At 53.7% G+C, this 20,378-nt stretch overlaps 2 protein-coding genes across 5 annotated transcripts; both read right to left on the bottom strand.

Moving 5' to 3' along the window:
• Positions 1–423: 423 nt before the first annotated feature.
• DHH (desert hedgehog signaling molecule) lies at positions 424–4,623 on the bottom strand. Its single transcript, XM_021704889.1, has 3 exons — positions 4,321–4,623; positions 1,387–1,648; positions 424–1,107 (listed from the first exon to the last, which is right to left on the bottom strand). The coding sequence occupies exons 1-3, from the start codon at positions 4,621–4,623 to the stop codon at positions 482–484; spliced, it is 1,191 nt and encodes a 396-aa protein (XP_021560564.1). The 3' UTR covers positions 424–481.
• Positions 4,624–6,859: 2,236 nt separating this feature from the next.
• Positions 6,860–20,135, bottom strand: LMBR1L (limb development membrane protein 1 like). Of its 4 annotated transcripts, none has more exons than XM_021704753.1 (17): positions 19,277–20,135; positions 16,041–16,125; positions 14,928–14,961; positions 13,792–13,931; positions 13,484–13,587; positions 12,511–12,637; positions 11,707–11,775; positions 11,502–11,566; positions 11,102–11,174; positions 10,927–11,010; positions 10,754–10,830; positions 10,118–10,195; positions 9,898–9,971; positions 9,498–9,588; positions 9,332–9,398; positions 7,643–7,804; positions 6,860–7,440 (listed from the first exon to the last, which is right to left on the bottom strand). In XM_021704753.1, exons 1-17 carry the CDS (start codon positions 19,346–19,348, stop codon positions 7,373–7,375), a joined length of 1,470 nt encoding a protein of 489 aa, XP_021560428.1. In that variant the 5' UTR covers positions 19,349–20,135; the 3' UTR covers positions 6,860–7,372. The 4 variants fall into 4 exon arrangements, with proteins under 4 accessions (XP_021560428.1, XP_044770792.1, XP_044770793.1 ...); XM_044914856.1 differs by having other exon boundaries at positions 7,039–7,440; positions 9,898–9,911; positions 19,277–19,693; XM_044914857.1 differs by lacking the exons at positions 16,041–16,125; positions 19,277–20,135 and adding an exon at positions 15,936–16,016.
• Between the last annotated feature and the right edge of the window lie 243 nt (positions 20,136–20,378).

Raw genomic sequence — 20,378 nt, 5'->3', positions numbered from 1 at the left:
CCCTCCTCTGGAGGTGAATCACCCTCGGAATAGAGATATTTTCCAATAAGCTCCTGCAAGCCTTCCCTTTATTAGCCCGCTTGTAGGAAAATGTCAGACGTCAGATTGGCTGGCTGTGTCAAACAGTGTTAACGCCGTGCCCTGGCCCCTCACCTTGCCAGGCGGGGCAAGCAGATCATTATATTACAATTTATAAATAGAAAATAAAATAAAATAACCGGGTGGGGCTGAGGCACTCGGGAAGAAGACGCCAAATAGTTCTCGTCAAGGAGTATCCACCGTCAACCCCATCTACCTAGGACCAGGGATCTCCTCTCAGGTGGAGGTTGCCCCTGAACCAAGCAGTCCAGTCTCGCCTCCATTTTCCTCCCTATCCCCTCCCTCCACCTCGAGTCAGCATCCTCTGCTGCCCACATCCCCAGATCTCAGCCCGCACGCCCGGGTTTCAGCAGGCGTCTCGAGGTTTCTATGTCCGCCACACTCAGCCCAGTAGCTCCTCTGCCAAGCGATAGAGGAACCGAGAGTACCAGTGCATGCCCGTCGGCTGGACCGCCCCGCCCGGAAGCAGCGCCCCCAGCGCGTGTAGCAGGCGCAAAGGAGCGAAGGCGCGGTGCGCCCACTGGTGACTCTCCAGAACCGCGTAGCACGAGGCCAGGACGTCGTTGACCAGCAGCGTCCCGTGTGCTGTGAGCGGCGCGAACACGCCCACGGCTTCCTCGCGCGCCACGCGGGCCACGCGCGCCGGCCGAAGCGCGTCCCCGCCGGGCGCCAGCACCGAGTCCCCCGCGCGCAGCCGGCGCGCGAACACCGGTGCAAAGTCGCCTGGCGCGGGCGCTGGCCCTCGAGCAGCGAACACCAGGTGCCAGGGCGTGAGCAACAGCTTGCGCGGGGGCCGCTCGGTCTCCACAGCCACGAAAGAGGCCCGGCGCTGCAAGTCCCGGTCCAGGAAGAGCAGAACGGGCGTGGGCACCACCCGGCCTGCCGCGTCTGCCGCCAACACCCAGTCTCCGCGGTGCAGTTCCCGAAGCCCCTTCCGCTCGCCGCTCCGCAGGCGCACCGTGGCATTTCCCGGAAAGCAGCCGCCTGCCCGGACGGCCAGTGAGTTATCTGCAGGGAACAAGCACAGCGATGATTGAACCAAGACCAGCGGTTCCAGGACGTTGGTACAGATTCTCAAAGATGTGGGTCAAGCCCAGAGCAGACCTCGCCAGTCCTGGGACATGTAATTTCCCACGGATCTGGCCCCAACCTGGGCAGAAATGGAAGGAGGGTTTACAACACCAACGCCCACTTGGTCTCCCCTAGGGTCGCACCAGAGCTGTGCAGCCTCAGTTTCCTGGAAAGAGCCCCCTTTGGGCGGACCTCGCCACCCATCCCCTACTGTACCGGCTTTGACCGACACGTGGACGTGGTTGCGGGACTCGTAGTAGACCCAGTCGAAGCCGGCTTCCACTGCCAGGCGCGCCAGCAACCCATACTTATTGCGGTCGCGGTCGGACGTGGTGATGTCCAAGGCACGACCTTCGTAGTGGAGTGAGTCCTGAGCGTGGTGGCCGTCCTCGTCCCAGCCCTCGGTCACCCGCAGGCGCACTCCGGGCCACATGTTCATCACGGCAATGGCCAACGCGTTCACCCGCTCCTTACAGCGCTGGCGGGGAATAAAGGAATCAGTCTCCTCACTACCACTCCCACCACAGGGGCAAAAGGGACCTGGAAGGGAGGGTCGATTCTTCTTTGTTTTCCTGGCCCCACACCACTCCCTCCCAGCTTTTGAATGTCCTGGGGAAGTGAGAATCCGAAGAGGTGTAGTCGCCAATATGCACTCTCTTTCCAGAGCGTTGTGGGAGAACTGTGGGGTCACCTCAGAGATTAAGAGGGGGTGCCCATACCTAACTCTTTCCCCTCTTTCGACGCCCACCCCTCACTCGTTTTGGGACCTCGGCTCAACCTGGAAGCGGCCAAGAGTTGAGAGGGTGGGGGGAAGCTCTGTCAGGGAGGGGTTGAGCAGCCTGGCTCCCCGAGAGGAGCCCCTGTTTGAGCCTGGCCCCCGCCCCAAGCCCGGGCTGCCCTCCCTCCGCCTGATTCATCTTTTGTTTCGTTGCCTTCCCTGGCACCGGGCATCGCTTCCTTCCTTCCTTCCTCCTCCTCCTCCTTTTGGCCCCTAGCATTAACCCCTTCGTGGTGCGAGTGCCCCCCACAAAGGTGCCCAAGCGGAGCCGTGCGGGATCAAGGCTGCTGGAAAAAGGGTTTGGGTGGCGGGGGCTGCGCGAAGTACAATGGCCATTCTCCGGGATGACTTAACCGAGCGAGAATCCCGGGCCGAGGCCGGGGACTCGCCGGGAGAAGCGGACTCAGCAGCTCCATCCACAAAGGCGCTTTTCAGCCGCCCCGGCTCCGGGAGAGGAAAGGGCAGAAAGCCGCGCCCCCCATCCCTGCTCCTGCCCGCCGGGCCCCCTCCCCCAGCGCGACCAGCCCTCCCAATTCCAGCTCAGGCTCTGCCAGCCCTGAGCCCCGGTCTCTCCATCTCTGTTCCAGATGCAGCCCAGAAAGGCGTGGGAGTAGCACCTGAGATTAACGGGAGCTGCCCTTGCGCGGAACTGGGGGGCCCCCTGCAGGGTGGGAGTGGAGAGGAGGAAAAGCAGCGGTGGCTGGAAGCCTGCACCCGGGGGAGTGAGAGCACGGTTATCTGGGCGGCTCTAGTCTGGGAGCCGGAGACCTTGGCGCGCACCATAGCACCGAAGCGGCGGGAGGAGGCGCAGAGAGGACAGTTTCCTTTTCTTCTCCCCGCTCCGACCTCTCACCTCAGACTTGGCTTTCTCCTAAGTGCCATAGGGGCACTTTCCTCCTTCCCTTCTTCCCGAGTTTTCTACATCTCCGCAGGGTTGGAGAGGAGGGGAGGGGAAGACAGGAAAAGTGGTAACTCCTTCCAACTTTTTGTCGTTGTGTCCCCTAAGGAGGCCCTGAGGCCTTGACCTGCGGGGGCAGCAGCCCAGTGCAGAGCCAACTCAATGGAGGCCTTTTGCAGCCAGGGTGTGGGAGATAAGCAGGACCGAGGGGTTCCCAGGCCTTGTCGGAGCCCCTCCTGGGCCTGTCCCTTGTTCTGGCCCCTCTGCTGCAGGTGCCAGCCAGGGGAAAGGGCCACAATATACCATGACCAAGGAGTGTCCCCGTCCCAATCTCTGAGTAGTAGTAGAAGGAATTCTTTCTCCCCTGGACAGGTTTTCCTAACAAAGTAACCTGGAAAACTATGGCAATTAATCGGAGGAAATCCGTACCCCTCCCTCTCCCCCCACCTCCCCACTCCATACACAATTAGGTGGTGTAATGGAAAGTGTATAGACTTAGAATCAGGAGTCCTGAATTCTAGTCCCAGCCATGCCACTAATTAGTTTTAAGACTTTGATTAAATCACTTTTCCTCTTGGGGCCCAGCTCTCAGCTGCAAAATTGAACCGAGGAGGTGGAAGAATGTGATTTCCAAGTTTCCTTCCAGGTCTGACATTTGAGGTCACTGGCCAGAGGTGGTCCTTCACTCCCAAGGCATTGCTCACCTTATCCTAGGTCAGTTAGGTTCCAGTCTGCAGCAGATGCTTGACACATGCTAGTTGAATTTAATTCTTTAATTCCAAGGAAAGCTCCTGAGCTAAGCTGAGCATGAGGGATGTGGGAACACTTTGATTCTCAGGTGGGCCCATCTGTTCTTCCCATTGAGAATTACTTTTCACCCAAAACAGTCATTTAGACTCTAGAATAGTTTTGCCTTGGTTCTAGGATGCCTCCCCCATGCTGAAGACAATTCCTGCCCAGCCCCTTCTCAGGTAGATGGCCTGGTGACCTAACCCTTGGCCACCCCTTTCCCAGCCTCCTTCAATCTCTTTAGCCCACAGATCTTTTCCACAATCAGGTCAGGAGCCAGGCTAAGGGTAGAGCTTTCTGTCTGCTGCCTAGCCAGCTCCTGGCCCCCAGCTCACCCCAGCCCTTCCTGCCTGGCTCGGTAGCTGACCCCCGGTCCACGCCTCAGCCATTTCCCGTCTCGCCTGCCGCCATCCTCTTTTCCCCGCCCTCGCTGTCTCTCCCAGCTTCACTCTCACTAGTCCCTCCTCCCCTCACCATTCCAGCTTCTCCCTGTTGGGATCCCTCCTGATCACTTAGCCCAGTGAGCACAGGTTTGAGTTTTTTTTGGGGGGGGGGGGGGCGGTGGAAGGGTAGGGAGAGGAGATCTTTGAGATTAAGGTCTCTATGGATGAAACCCAGCTTACCCTCCCAGGCTGCCACAGGAGTTGGCAATGCCCTGGCACAGGTGGGGAGAAGTCCTCCTTACCTCGGTCATCAGGCGGTCTGCACCACTGTTCTCCTCATCCTTGAAGATGATGTCCGGGTTGTAGTTGGGCACCAGGTCCCGGAAGCGCTCCGAGCCCCTTGCCACTCTCCCCTCGGCAGGCCCACTGGCGCCCAGGGTCCGCTCCGGCACACTGGGCACAAATTGCTTGTAGAGCAGCGGCACGAGCTGCTTGCGCACGTAGCGGCGCCGGCCAACCGGCCCCCGGCCCGGCCCGCAACTCTGGGCGGGCAGCGCCAGAAGTGCCAAGCAGCACAGGGGCATCAGCCTGGCCGGCAGCGCCATGGATGCAGAGGGCTCGGACCAAAGGGTACGTTGTCCTCACCAGCCCGCTCGTCAGTTGGGCATTTCCCCAGGCACCACAGAGCGCAGCAGGCAGAGCTGCCCCCAGAGTGCCCTAGAGCTCTCGTGGCTCTGCGCACCTGGCTGCCGCCAGCTCTGCCTACATGCCCCCGGGGGGTCTGGAACCTGCTACTGACGGCCCATCATAGCAGGGAAGGGGGGTCGTGGGTGAATGCCAGCCCAGCCTGGCTCTGCTGCCCGGCTCCGGCGCTGCCAGAACACCCCGGCTCCGCCTTAAGTGGCCCCTGGCCCCGCCCCCCGCCCTTCTCCCAGGACCGTCCCGCCCCCTCCCACCGGGGCGGGGGCTCTTGCCGGTCACCGCTGGTCCATTTCGCGACTGAAGCGTGTCCCATCCTGGAAACCAGGCAGGCACCTGTCTAAGAAATCCTAGGAGCTTTTCAGTCTTAAGCTGCCTGGATAAGCATCCTTCTACTTCCAAGCCTAAGCTTGGCACCAAACCACCCTCCTCTGATACTTGAATTGGATCTTTACTCTCCCAAAGCCTATCCTGGCAGGCCATTGTCCTCTGCTATCATCCAGGAAGTATGGGTTCCAGTTTCTACCCAAGGCCAGCCAAGCCCTTTGGGCATACAGAGACTTTCTTCTCTGTGGTCCTCCCCAAACTTCTCCCACTTTCATCTCTCCTCCTTGACAGTAGTAGCCTGGACTGGAAGGGGTGGGTACCAGGGGACCATTTTCTTTGGTAACTTTGCAGCCTTCTGCTGAGAGCTTCCCCCAGAATCAGGGATAGATCTCTGTAGTTATAATTTGGTTCTGGACTTCAAACTTCTGCCTCCTGTCTCGTCCTTGCCAGACACCCACCCAATGGCTGCTTCTTTTCAAATGCGTAACTTGTCAGTTGGAAGCTGCTGGAGGGCAGAGGGTACTTAAAGTCATAGTCCTTTAACAGGCTAATGGTCGCTTCCCTTTACCTTCCATCTAAGCACCTCTCTAGCTTTCTCCCTCTCTGAACCCCTTGGGACTCTGCTTCCAACCACTCAGGTCTCATCTCAAAGGCTTTGAGCCTGCAACACTTCACCCACCAATCTATTATTGTTTAGAAATCACTTTCTTGGGGCACCTTGGTGGCTCAGTCGGTTAAGCATCTGCCTTTGGCTCAGGTCATAATCCCAGGGTCCTGGGATCGAGCCGTACATTGGGCTCCCTGCTCCAAGTGGGGCTGCTTCTCCCTCTCCCTTTGCCTGCCACTTCCTCTGCTTGTGCTGTCAAATAAAATCTTAAAAAAAAAAAAAATCACTTTCTCTAAGAAGCCTTCCCTGATGTCCTGACACTGCCCACCTGTTTCCCTGAGAACCAGTAATTAACTGCCAACCATTGTGGTATTAGAATTATGTCACCCTTACTAGACAAAGCAATTCTTAAATACAAAACTGTTTACCATGAATCCCCATGGCTAAGTGCCTGGCCTATAGTAGGGTGCTCAGCAAAGTATTTGTGGCATCCACACTTTCTTTTGGTGTTCAATAATCCCCCCTCCCTCAGCTCCATGGCTAGCACTTATAGCAACTTTGTGTACATTAGAAAAAAGTGTTCCTTCCTCAAGACACCTAACTGCCATTTGCAAGAAAATAGTCGTAGTAACTATATAGTAACAAGGTGAATGGTGCTCCCTAGAAGTTGCACAATGCACAATCTGTGTCACCTTGAGCAGAAACTTTGTCCCTACCCCCAACACAGCAGGAGTGCTTGCACAGCATTCTAGCCACTGATAGCTTCTGGAAAGACGGAGTTATGTTCTTTTCTGAGAATCACAAACCCATGTCAGTCAGCCTTCCTTCACTTTAGGTCAAACCCAAGTTAGGGAGGACAGGGCTGAGGATGTTGTGTGCATATAGGAGAAGTTATCCTATTCCTACACCCATGCCCACCTACCCCACCCCCAATAACCAAGGCACAGAAATAAGGCATGAGTATAAGGAAGAGTCAGGGACCAGCCAGCTTTAAGGAAGGCTAAAGGAGGACGAGCCTCCCACTGCCTAATTGTATGACCTAACACTAGACCCAAGTCTCTAAAAGATACTAAGAATGCAGATGATGGAGGAAAAGAGAAAGGATGGTAGGCAGGATCCCTCTGTTTTTCTCAGTTGGTAGGCTCAGAATTGGTGGGAATAAGGCTGTTCAATAGACACAGAGACAGGCCCTTTAAAAAACCAAAGCAAACCCTGGGATCAACTTTATTGCTGATGGTTGTGGTCTCTTCTTCCCTACGCCCTTGTCTCTCTGATGGTCCAAAGCCCCTCCAGGATAGTACAGTGCTTAGGCTCTGCTGGGCCAGAGGCAAGGGAGACAATCTGCCTCCCAAGTCTACCCCCAGCTCAGTTTCTCCCCTGTCCCCACCCCACCCTATTGCACATCAAATCATGTAAACATGGCTACGGGCATGGCCCTGAACAGCAGTGAGGCAGATTGATGTGTAAACAGATTTGGGACCAGGGACCAGACCCAGTCACCCAGCCCCATCCCATGCTGAGGCCCACAGTTAAATTTGGAAAAGCAGGGGGGCTTGGTCCCAAACTCTGGCTCAGATTATGCAACAGTGCAGACAGCTCAGCTCCCCTCTACCACCCTCTCAGATTCCAGGTCCTGAGGTCCACCCACCCCTGGGCGCCCCTCCAGGCCTGGGCAGCAGATGGCAGTGTCCAGTTTTCTCCCTCCCACCCCCAGCTGGAAGTCATTGGTGCTGGGTCTTCCGAGATGCCCGGGGAAAACCGGAGACAGGCAATGGCAATCTGTCCAGCCCTGGAGAAGAGGGAGGGTGGGCAGTCAAAAGCAGGGCATAGGTCCAGTCTCAGGGATAAGACAACCAAGCCACAGAATGGGTATATGAGGTACATTACAAACAAAGCAGAGAGCATGCCATCTCTCCTGCTTGGATGACCATGGTTCCAGAGGGCCCCACCTCACAACCACCCCATTAGCCTGTGCCCCCACTCCCTCTCACCAAAGGCCCGGATCAGCTCTGCCCGCACAGCCGCGGTAAAGGTCTTCACCAGACAGAGAGTGGTGAGGCCCGCGAAGGCTGCGTTGTATAGGAACACGATGTAGAAATTGCCCAGCCAGTTGAAGCGTCCAAAGTCACCCAGCAGGTCAAAGTGAGTGAGCCCTGCAGTACAAAGGCCAGCATGGGAGTGGGCTCCCCAGCTCCTCCCTGGCTCAGAGCCCAGTTTTCTGTTGCCTCCTAGTGGCCACATCTCAACAATGCAATTGATAGGTTGGCCTTTCCTATGTATTAATTATTCCTACTTCCCAACTTGTCTCAGAGGGAGTTATGGCTGTTGAGGAGAGTGTCAGCAGCTAGGCTTGCTCCAACTTCCCTTCCAGAGTTCAGCATCTTCTCTTCCAGTGGGGCCCCCCTCTGGCTCCACGTGTCCCGAGGAGCTCCCTGGGCCTGCTACTTGTTCCTAGGCCAGGAACCTAGAAGCTGGTCACCCAGTGTGGAGGCTAAGAGCTCCGACTCTGATCAGGCTGCTTTGGTTCAGATCCGAACTCCACCCCTAACTAATTGTGTTATCTGCAGCAGCTTCCATAAATTTTTGTGCCTAGGTTTCCTTAACTATAGAGAACATAATGGGACTTTGAGAATTAAATGAAACAACACATATAAAGCACTATATGTGCCAGGCACTGTTCTAACACTTGAGTCCTTAATCATCATAATAATGTCATCACAAGTCCAAATTTTGGGGCCATCCCCCACTTAAAAAATATTCTCACCTGCATCCGACCTAAAGGAACGAACTAGTGGACCCACAAGCCTAGTTTCCTACTGAATCCCCACGGCATAAGTACAATGGCACAGTGGAGACAGTATGAACTGAAGAACCAAACCGAACTGATGGTTCATGACGTGGTGAAGGCGGAGCTCCCATACTACCCTGGGGAGAACTATTACACTTTTGAACATTTTTACCAGGTGATTCTAGATGATAGCTCTAAAGATGGGAGAAGGACTGAGTGTAGTATTTGATGTCCCCGTGTGTGGAAAAAGCACTGGACTCGTGTTTAAGAGACAAGGGTTCTAGCCTGACTTGGCCTTGCTTCAAGCGAGCTATATAACTAGGTAAATTGATTAGCTTCTCTGTTTCTTGTCTTTATAAAATGAGAATGTTTAGGGGCGCCTGGGTGGCTCAGTTGTTAAGCGTCTGCCTTCGGCTCAGGTCATGATCCCGGGGTCCCGGGATCGAGCCCCACATTGGGCTCCCTGCTCGGCGGGAAGCCTGCTTCTCCCTCTCCCACTCCCCCTGCTTGTGTTCCCTCTCTCTGTCAAATAAATAAATAAAATCTTTAAAAAATAATAATAAAATAAAATAAATAAAATGAGAATGTTTATTAGAGGATCCAGCTCAGAGAAAGATTTGGGGGAAAGTGGTGCTTCTCCACCAAAAAATGGAAGTAAATAGGGGAGGCTGTGGGATACAGCTAATGGAAAGGTATGAGCTTTGAAGCAACACTATTCTGAAGCTCAACACAGGCATTTTACAGAGCCTCAATTTCTCCATCTGTATAATGGGGGGTAATACCTCCACCTAGGTTGGTTGTGGGAATTAGAGAGAGCATGTATATCAAATGTATGCTTAACACCAGTAGGTACTCAGAAAAGCCAATTCCCTTACCTCCTTTTGCTACTTACCCAGGGTTCGAGAAAAGACAGGAAGTGCGGAGCTTAGGACCAGGAGACAGACACAGTTCCCAATTATCTAGGTGGGAGTAAGGAAAGGGGAGGTGAGCGTAGCAGAGCTGCCAGCACCTAGCACCCTTGCTGCCCCCAGGAGCTTCCTTTATTCCCGCCCGGCTACCTGTGTCATGGCTGTGTCGTGCCATCTGGGCCGCAGGCTCCGGAAGAATGGAGAGCTGTAGAATCCCACAACTGAGGATACCATCAGGTAACTGCCACTAGGTTAAGGAAGAACTGGCCAGCCCCCAAGGATTAATGCCTCATCTCAAAGGGATGGGTGGCTCAGTTGTTAAGCGTCTGCCTTCGGCTCAGGTCATGATCCCGGGGTCCCGGGATCGAGCCCCACATTGGGTTCTCAAAGGGAATGGAACTCTCCCCTAACCCTCCTTTCAAATGAAGTCTTTTCCTTCTTCCTGAACCCCAACGTGGGTGAAGACTTGCCCCCTTCCCCATCATTCCCACCACAGTCCCAGAAGACAGGTTCAGTGAACAGAGGCAATGGTGTGTTTCCAGAAGGATACAAGATGAGTACAACCTGAATGACGGCACCAAAGGAGCCCAGCTTGGAGAAGGAGACCTGGCCCAGGGAGGCATCCTGAGAGATGGAGTGGTGTCACTATGGAATACTCCCTACCAGGAGCACCACCGAACACCCAGCACCCAGCCTTCCCTCTGGCCTCAGCTTCTGTCTCTCACCCCAGCCTTTCTTAAGCCCTCCCCAAAAGATATGCAGCCCAGTACCTGCATGCCCCGGGGCATGGCAGCCTCATCGATGAGCAGCTCCAGGATGTGGATGGCCACAATGAGCACAGAGAGGCCCTATGGGAAGCAAGGTCACAGACTCCCATTCCTGCCCCAGCCCACAGCTGTATTCAGTGTTGAATGTTAAGAGCAGACACTCTGGTCCAACATTTTGTTTCCCATTAGCTGTGTGGGACCTCTTCAAGGTTATTGCTAGCAACAGAACACCTTTGAGGGTATTGTAAGATACCCTTTCGGGGTGGAAGGATTGCAAAAAGTTTGAATAGAAAAATGTACCTCCTCCCCCAGATCAGTAAGAGATATTTCCAAGTCCAGAACATGGCACATGGAGGGATGGACTGATCTCCACCCTTATTTTCACCCCAGAGAAAACCTGTGTAACTACTCAGTGGCCATGTATGACCTTAGGCAAATGCCTTCACTCCTGTTTCTTCATCTACAAAATGGGGATCGGTGTGCTCAGTACAGGGCAGGACCCAAAGTAGACAATCAGTGAGAGGCAATTACTATTATTGCTGATAACCGGGTCCCTGCATCTCCTCCCTCTTCCCTAAAAGGACCTAAAGTAGTCAAGAGCCTACTATTCCTCACCTCCACCAGGAATGGGATACCTACCGTCAGCACCAGCAAGCACAGCATGGCCAGGGGGTAGCCCAGGTTCCGCTGCCAGGCTGAGGCCTTCCGTCGCTTCTCTGTACAGGGATGAAAAGCTGTTAGCAAGGGCCAGGAGTGACAGGCTACTCTCCTTGGGGAAACGCAGGTATCCCAATCCCTACCAACCTACATACCCAGCAGGACCCTCTGTGTCTGCAGAGCTAGGACCTGTCTGTGCAGCAGCTCCATATCCAAATGCAGCCAGCAGGAGGTGGGATCTGAGGGCAGAGAAGATGGGGCTGCCTCCCAGTCCTGCAGCCCCCACCCAAGGCACAGCCCCCAACCCAGCTGGCGAGAACCACGACTTACTACAAATCCTGCGGGTTAAAGCTGCCTCCTCAAAGGCTGAGCAGTGCAGCTGCTCCTCCAGGTCTTCTAGGAGCTGGGGACAGGGGAAGAGGGACTACCTGTCAGAGGCTCCCTGATCCCAAGGGCCCCAGGAGACCCCTGCTCATCCTAGGCTCCACAGTCTCATTCCTTCCCCTAACCCTCATTTACCACCCTGTGTCCAGAAGCTTTATCCAGTCCCTCCCAACTGCCGTTTGCTCTGCCTTGCATGTCTGGTGACCAGCCCAGATGCTGGGGGTGAAGGATATGGGAGGCAGCAAAGGCTGTGGCCTTCCGCAAGGTGTGTACTACACAACTGTAGGGTAGCTTCACTGTTTAGCTCTGGCTTTGCAGGAATCGAAGGGCAAAGAGCACTACATACCCGAGGCTTGACCAGTAGCTTCCCAGTGACTGAGAACATGCGGGCGAGTCCTAGTGGAGTACACACTGTGGGGACAGGAGCCGGTTACCTGCCAGACCCTTCTCTCCACCACCTCCCCTACCCACCCTTCCATTCCCTCTCCTTCCACCCTGGTTATTTTGATCCACGGACCTTACCCATTCCCTCCAAGACCCTGAACACTCACCCAGGAGCAGCAGGACCCCAAGAAAGGAGATACAGGAGTAGAGGTAGGGGAGGTAGTACTCCCAGAAGTCTAAGGGTAAAAAAGAAGTATGTCAGCTGGTCTCTCTTCCAGCTTCCTGGGGGCTGACGGGCCTCAGACACTAGGAAGGACACCACACATAAGCCCACAGGGGTTAGGCAAGTAATGTGAACGAGGAAAGCTGGCCCAGTGTCAGCAGAAGAGGGAGCAGTGGGGCTACAGCAAACTGGAGGCCCACTAAGCCATATCTAAAGAACAGGAGCACCCGGGTGGCTCAGTCGGTCAAGCGTCTGCCTTCAGCTCAGCTCATGTCCTGGGATCAAAGACTGCATCGGGCTCCCTGCTTAGTGGGAAAGCTGCTTCTCCCTCTGCCTCTGCCCCTCCCACCCCCCATTCATGCTCTCTCAAATAAATAAATAAAATCTTTAAAAAATAAGATGGAAAAAAAAAAGGAACACAACTGCTATTAGGCCCAATCTCTAGGGTCTAGTGTGGCCAGATCCTCACCTTTGTTAGGTAAAGCCACAAATCTGGATATTAATGTGAAATCTCTCAACTTTTGCATGTTAGCAACTGACTCATTTATATTTTTAATCATTGCATGGGTGCAATGGATCATTTCTGCAGGTTGGACTTGGCCTGACATCCATTAGTTTGAAACTTCTAAGAAACACGGTCCCAACCTTCTCCACCTTAGAAGGATACAGTTGTTTCAGGCAGGGAAACCCATCAACCAACTGCAGAGCCACTCAGCCTGGAGGGTGGGGAGGAAGCCGGCCCTCTCACCATAGAGTGACTCCCTGCTAGCCTTGTTGTTGTCCACAATGGCTGATGCCACCCATACCATGCCCAGCACCAGTAGGGTGAGGAGTATCAACATCACCACCGTCTCGTAGACCCGGCCCAGGACACCCTATAGGAGGAGGCAACAGGTAAGGGGCAGGATCAACATCAGGGGAAGGAAGGAGACATGGGATGGCAGCCTGGCTGGGGAAACCAGAGAGCACTGGATTCAGGAGACAGGGAAGGGCGTCTCCCTCTTACTGTGCCAAATCACTCTGTCTTCCTACCCTACATCTAGGGCCATTCCTTATACAGTATAGTCTTCATGTGCAAACCCCCTCCCCAAACTCCTTCCCCATCCTGCCTTGCTGTGGGAGGCTGACCCCCAAGGGCTGCATCACACAAACTCTTTGCCCTCTGGTTCGGCTTGCCCAGTGAGAAGGACAGGCAGGTGAGCGGAACGTAGGAAGAGAAAGGGATCAGGGTATTTCTTCAGTTTCCTTCAACCTTTGTCACTATGGTTTGGGCTGTAGCTGTGAAGCACCTCCCAGCTTCAACTATCAATGGGTTCCAGAAACTATTTCTTCCTTTTGCTCCCACAGGCCTAAGGGTCGTAATGACTTCCCGCTGACCTCAAATTCCTTGTTGATCCCCTTAACTCTGACTAAACCTCTGCAAATAGTCTTTGTTAAAATCTCTTCAGTGGGGCGCCTGGGTGGCTCAGTCAATTAAGCGGCGGACTCTTCCTTTCGGCTCAGTCATGATCACAGGGTTGTGAGATGGAGCCCCACGTCAGGCTCTGTGCTGGGTGTGGAGCCTGCTTAAGACTATCTCGTTCCTTCTGCCCCTCCCCCTCTAAAAAATTTAAAAATAAATAAATAAAAATTAAAAAAAATAAAAAATAAATCTCTTCAGTTGAACCATCTGAGTGGAATTCTGCTTCCTGCCTTGATTGATTGATATATCTCCCACTCACCTTTCTGGAGCCAGCGAAGCCCTCAGACTCAGTGAAGAAGTATGCAAAGGGCATGAGGAAGATGAGGGACAGGTTGGAGAAGAGAAAAACGAAGTTCCAGAGGCCTAGGGCAAAAAAGGAAAAGCAGGGGTGGTCAGTGGCAGGGATGGGGTGGGGGGAGGGTAGACAACCTACTGGGGACCAACCATGTGGTGGAGGAGGGGACAAGGATGGGGTGATATACGACTAATTAGCCAAGGCTGCCTGTGTCTGCATGAACCGAGTCTGTTCCCTATCACCACCCCAAGTTGCAGCCAGGAGCTACGTACCATGGATGAGGGAGCCGTTGAGCCACTGGATATAGTAGTTCCGAGGCAGTGAGAGGAGCACCTCATTGCTGATAATGGAGAAGGGCAGCAGCAGGACAGCACCCAGGGCGACCGCCAGGGTAAAGGTGCAGAGCTCGAGCCTGGGCAGAGAATGGGAGCGCCCTTGCTTAGCTCAGACACTCACTTCCCTGGGCCCAAGAAGCCCTGCTCATCCCCCCTCATCCTGGAACTACCTGTAGCAGTGACAGACCGAGGGAAGGAGCCATCCAGCTAAGGATCTACCGACTGTCCCTTCATCTCCCCCTCCAGGGAAGCCTTGGCACCAGGGATGGGCACACCTTAGGCATTCACGTCATGGGTCATGACACTTGCCCAGAACTTTCCCCTGGAATATGGTCCTCCTACACATGTCTGCCAGGTGCACAGGCATGCCAAGCTAAGGGGTTTCTCTTCTCTTCTCTGCTCAGAGATATGGATTTCTGAGCTTGCCTTCTCTAGCCCAAATAAGAGCAGGGTCACCCCATACGGCTAGGCCCTGCATGAAGGCACTAGGCAAAGGGGGAAAGGAAGGACCTGAAACCCAGCTTCATAGCCAAGGCCTGTGTCCAGGACCGCCTCAGTTGAAGAGACATTTTTACTTAGTTGGTCCACCAAGGGGGGAAGGTTGCCTTCTTTTAATCTGTTGACCGGAGGGGTCATCCCTTTATTTTCCCTATATGTGCTAATGAATAATAACAGCCTGGAGCAAGGGCCATCCTGTCAGAACCGAGCCCACCCTGCCCTTGACGGTCCCACCTTCCACATCCCTGCTCTAGTCCATCGGTCTACATCCCTAACGCACTCCTTCCCTGATGACCACTGGGAGGTGAAGCCAAGCTGGAACCATTTCTGGTGACTCAGGCCCTAGCTCACAGTTCCTGGCCAAGAGGCTCCCAGAAACTCCTGGCCTAACCAGGGAGACAGGAACAACAACTTTTTCAAGCGTCCCCAGCATGAGATAAAGCCGGAAGAAGCCAGAAATGCAGGAACCCTCTCTTCACTGTATGACACCCCACTCTCCTCCCAGCTCCAGGAGTCTCACTAGATCCCAGCTTCTAAAGGCTCCTAGTGCCAGGAGCTGGGGCAGCAAAACTTACGCAATCTTGTTGACTGTGGCATCTTCATCGTCCACTATGAGAGAGGGCGGGGGGGCACGGGGAAGAGGCAAGACATCAGTGGGCAGTTCTGGGATCATCTGTCCTGCAGTGTTCCCTCCTGCCCCCTCCCTGCCCCCTGAAGAAGGGCCTGGGCCACAGAGGCAGAGCTGGACTTAGGCTCCGGGAGAGCTCACACTATGAACCCCACAACCTATTCTCTGGCCAAGGTGGCAGCTTAAAGATCTGTGGTCCCAGGTGGAAAGAGTACAGGTCAGAAATTCTCTCACTTCCCTCCCTACCCATGATCTCTCTCATTGTAGGTTCCTCTTTGTCAGCTGAAAATATCAGGAACAACTGGTCTGGGAGGCTGATTACATTGGTGGCTGGGGGCAGCAAAGGGAAATGAGACAGGGGACGGGGGGAGATATACAGAGAAAGTCCTTGGGAGAATTATACTGAGGAGTAGCTGCCTTCTTGGGTGGGGGTTCATGAAGCCTTCTGGAGGGGAGGAAAGACTAGGGCCAGGACAGGATGATCTGGACAGGCTGGGGCTAGGAATGGGGGCAAATGTGTCCCCCCAAATCGCACAATGCCTACAGGAAGGAAAGCTCCAATCTGAGCACGCTTACGCTCTCTATAAAGAGAAGGGCTACCATCACCATGTCCTGGGGGGGCCCAGTGGTCAGGTAGGTCTCTGTTCCTGGGTGTGAGTGCACTAGTTGAGGAGAGGACAGAGCTGGTGCCCATGATTACGTTCACCCTATAGCTGTTCATTTTAGGTTCACAGAGGGCTTTCACGTTAACCATCTCATTTGGTCCACACAAGGTCAATGAACTGGTTAGAGACTATAAGGCCCATCTTGTAGGGATGGAACTGAGGGAAGTTACATGACTTGCCCAGGGGCTTTATTAGTTGCAGACCCTTCTGTCTAGACTTTCCACTGTACCACCTCGCCCCGGCCTGTGGAAGAAGCGAAGCAGAAGAGGCAAAGGCTCCAGAACAGCCACCTTTCCTTTCCCAGCAGGCACCATGGGCCCACTTCCCTGAGGCTGGTCGCATGGCAACAGGAACACTGGTAGAGAGCAGGGAAAAGGGAGGGCAGTCACAGGTACCTGTGGTGAACTCAGCAGGCTTCTTGAAGTGGGTCAGAGCGATGTGGCAGAGGATGTAGAGTGTCGCAAACAGAAGTGTTGAGATCTGTGGCAGAGTGCGAGCTGGGATGAGAAGCTCTATCCCCAGCACATTCCTGAGCCCCAGTGGCCTCTCTGGTCATTCCATGGGGTCACTTTCCCAAAACAAGGCTCCATACTTCTAGGAGTTCCATTTTTCTCCCCAGCATTTCCTTCTAGTCAGGGCCCTCAGGGGCCTCTAAGAAGCACCAGACAGAGGATGGGGAAACAGCACTATGTCCAGCCCTATGAAGTTTTTTCCAGGAGAAAACAGCTTCAACTGAACCCTGGTTGGTAAACAGGCAGAGAAAACTCCTAGAGACACACATACACACGTACCAACATAATGATTTGATATTTGTATATATTGCAGAGAGATCACCACAATAAATCTAGTTAATATCTGTCACCATATACACTTAAAAATTTTTTTCTTATAATGAGAACTTTTAAGACCTACTCTCATAGTTTGTTGAAAGTTTGGTTTTTTTTAAATTAATGGATGTTGGATTTTGTCAAATTCTTTTTCTGCATGCATCTATTGAGATGATCATATGGGCGGTTTTTAATTCTATTAATATGGTGAATTAGATTCATTGCCTTTTGAATATGAAACCAAAGACAATCTACCATGAGCATTTTCAAATTTCTAACCATTTCTCTCATTCCTACAGGTACATGGTATTTCTCCTATCAAGAAATAGTCTTGGGGCGGCTGGGTGGCTCAGTCGTTAAGCGTCTGCCTTCGGCTCCGGTCATGTTCCCAGGGCCCTGGGATTGAGCTCTGCATCGGGCTCCCTGCTCCTCAGTAAGCCTGCTTCTCCCTCTCCCACTCCCTCTGCTTGTGTTCCCTCTCTCGCTGTGTCTCTCTCTGTCAAATAAATAAATAAAATCTTAAAAAAAAATAAAGACGGTCGATTCCTGGTCCCTATTCAAGTGACTTCCAACTCCAGAGCCAGGCTGTCCCATGCCCCTGGGCAACTGGCCCTCCAATCCACAGTCATGGCAGGACTTGGCCAGGTTAGTCTGTACATGCATATATCCCTACCCTGCCCCAAGTAAGCTGCTGTTGCCCAAGGGAGGAGCCGCTGGTCAGCCTGGCTCTACAATCAGCGCCAGAGAGTCTTGAGACGTTATTGCATTTATTTTTACTTTTTAAAATTAATTTAAGTAATCTCTACACCCAACATGAGACTCAAACTCACGATTCCGAGATTAAGAGCTGCAGAGCCAGCCAGGCACCCCGCCATGTTATTGCTTTTAAAGTAAGCCAAGAGGGGCACCTGGGTGGCTCAGTTCGTTAAGTATCTGCCTTTGGCTCAGGTCATGATCCCAGGGTCCTGGGATCAAGCCCCCATAGTGGACTCCCTGCAGGGAGTCTGCTTCTCCCTCCCCTCTGCCCCTCCCCACCTCCACCCCCACTCCTGCTTTCTGTCTTGCTCTCTCTCATTCAAATAAATAAATGAAATCTTTAAAAAACAATAAATAAAGTAAGCTAAGAAAGCAGGATCAGTCTCCTGGATCCTCCAGTCTCCAAGAGGAGCTCACCCCACAGGGAATCTGCACATGTTATCTGTATCTATACATGGAAGGAAGATGTCAAAGAGACCCAAGGAGAGTGATGAGTCTAGAACAAAATTTTAGCCTTTAACATTAGGGAAGTGGAGTAGAATGAGTTACTCAGGTTGTACTGAAGATTTCTACTGCCTAGCACTCCCTCTGCCCTTGGGCTTGCGAAACAGCCAGGAAGGTGGGAGGGCTCAAAAGGTCAGGCTGGAGCTCCACCCAGTTCCAGCAGAGGCTAGGTCATTCTCTAGCGCAGGGGATGGGAGCCAGGTGGGGGAGGTACCAGAAGCCTTCAGGCTGCCCTTGGCCAGCACTAATGTCCTCGGCTAATAGGACTAAAGAATGGGGGAGACATCAAGGAGGCTGTGTCTCCATTCAAGGTCTCATCCCTCCCTGTTCTCTAGGAACGTGGGCCTCTGTCCCTACAATGTTTCAAGGCGTGGTCCTGTCTCCACAACATACCCACCTCACCATGTGGGACTATCCACTAAGGATCACACAAGGAAAGTTCATCTGGAGTTCCACACATGGACTGATACATTCCCTACTTTTCAGTCCTCACAGATAAGAGCAGACCTAGTTATGTGGTGGCTCACTTTACCCCTCCTCCAGTCTGAGGCTGCAGATTGAGAAAAATAAAGATGACCCCACCAGTGGGTCCCCCTATTCATTAACACTTCCATTCTTCCAAACCTTTCCTTTTTGCCTTCCATTTAGTGTTTGGGGGTGAGGGCTACTCTGGGGAACTCTGATGAAAAAGGGGAGAGATGAGAACTGAAAGCAGGCCCGAGGAAGATGCAGCTCCCTAAGTTCCCCAGGGGTTCCCCTGGGGCCCAGAAGTGAGGAGTCCATCCATCGCTGTGTGGCAGGTTCAGCTGCTGCTCAAGGTGGCAGTGTGGGAGTAGGGAACGCAGCCTGCTGCCCTCTGGAGCACTGGGGAGGAAGGACCACTCACAGGGGAAATCCCTGAATGGCTGGGGAGCTATGAACCTCGTTGCGGGGGGCGAGGCGAGAGGGCGGGGGTTCCAACAAGCACCAATGAGGGGGGAAAGAAGGGGATAACTTAGTTGTTCTCCATCTCTACACAGTAGAATCCACCCCACAAGAGTCCTTTCTTCCAAAGTGGAAGACCCACCAAAGTGCCCCGTTCCTCTGGCATGCCACCCCTACACCTACCAAGTCTTTTCTGGAACCTAGTTCAGTGTTTGGACGTCTCCCTTTCGTCAAACATCAGCGAAGTTTGCGGGGTCTCTCCCAATTAAACCCATCCCTCTCAGACTATCCGATTACGATCGAAATCACTAGACTCGCAGACCCACGCCCTGAAGCCCCGCAGGGGTGGGGGACTGGAGGGCGGGCGGGGGAGGGGCGTGTAGAAGGGAGGAACGGAAACCGACCCGCGGCTTTGTTTATCGCGCAACTACCCAACTGATCCGATCTAGAGGTTCACCAGGCCGGGACCATTCGTCGCTCGCCCCTGGGCCACGCAGGCCCTGACGGCGCTCTGAGCCCGGGTGGTCGCACTCCGACCCGAACTTCTCCCTCTCCCGCGCCACCCGTGCTTCCCCCCCGCTTGGTCCTATTTACCCTTCCTGCCCGGGTCCCGTACTCACAATGCACTCGCGAACCCTCTCGTGGAAGAGCTGCTCTCGCACGGATAGCACTTCGTAGTCAGCTGCTTCCATACTCTGCTCAGCATGACTGGGGCGGGGGTGTCTCCGGGCCCGGGGAGGACGAGCGGGGATGAAGCCGCCGCCGCCGCGCACCCGGACCCAACCAAGGAGCCTCTCCTCGCAGCCTGCGACGGAAACTCGGGGTAATCTGGAGCTCAGATTCAGTCGTCCGGACGCCTTAAAGGGACAGGCACTACGCGCCTCGTTTTAACGGGCCCCGGCCCCCTCTGCTCCCTCCCCTTTAAGGTCCGGACTCAGTCAACTTTAACGCAAACACCCTCCAACAAGCTTGCAACGAGGAAGCGCAGGTGCTGGTTCTATCTACCAGAGACCAACTGACGACACAAGGGATGGGCGGGTTTCTTCCAGCGAGCGGAGTTCATTGGCTCCTAGGGAGCTGCCGCTCATCGCCAGAGGAGCGTTGATAGGCTCGCCCCGTGGAAGGAGGCGGGATCTTTGGGGCCTTAGAGTGCTTGCTCTAAAACTAAACAGTGCTTTAAAACTGAACAGCCGTCTCCTTTCAACTCCTGCGGTTGAGAGGACAGTTCCTGCATTTCCGAGCAACCAAGATTTTAATTTGACTGTGGTTAAATGAACCCTTTGGACCAGGCCAGCAAGGCAGGATGTGAGAGCACCAAGGGGGTTCTGAAAGGCACCACTGCCCAGTAACCCAAGGCCTGCAGCAGCATTTTCTGAAAGTGTGTTTCTGTTGGGGTGGGGCCCCTCCACTGCTAGGAGTTTTCACTCAGTCACTTTTGTGGGAAGCCTAGTGTGTGCTGGAGCAAATACTGAAGAAAAGTGGATAGAGAACCACAGGAATATCCTGAAACTTTGTGAGGAAATACCCCCCGGGGAATCATTGCTTAATAGGGCTGAGTCAAATGTTACCCTACTCCGTGCCACTCACCTTATAGACTTGTATCTCCTTTTGAAATCACAACAGCCCTTCAGAGGAAGATATGGTTAACATTTTAGAGATTAGAAAATGGTGAGAAGTTGTCACGTGCCGAGGTCACCCAATTAAGGAATGCCAGGTACCTTC

Source organism: Neomonachus schauinslandi, chromosome 5 (assembly GCF_002201575.2).
Source record: "Neomonachus schauinslandi chromosome 5, ASM220157v2, whole genome shotgun sequence".
Taxonomy (NCBI): Eukaryota; Metazoa; Chordata; class Mammalia; order Carnivora; family Phocidae; genus Neomonachus; species Neomonachus schauinslandi.
This window is presented reverse-complemented; position numbering and strand designations above follow the sequence as displayed.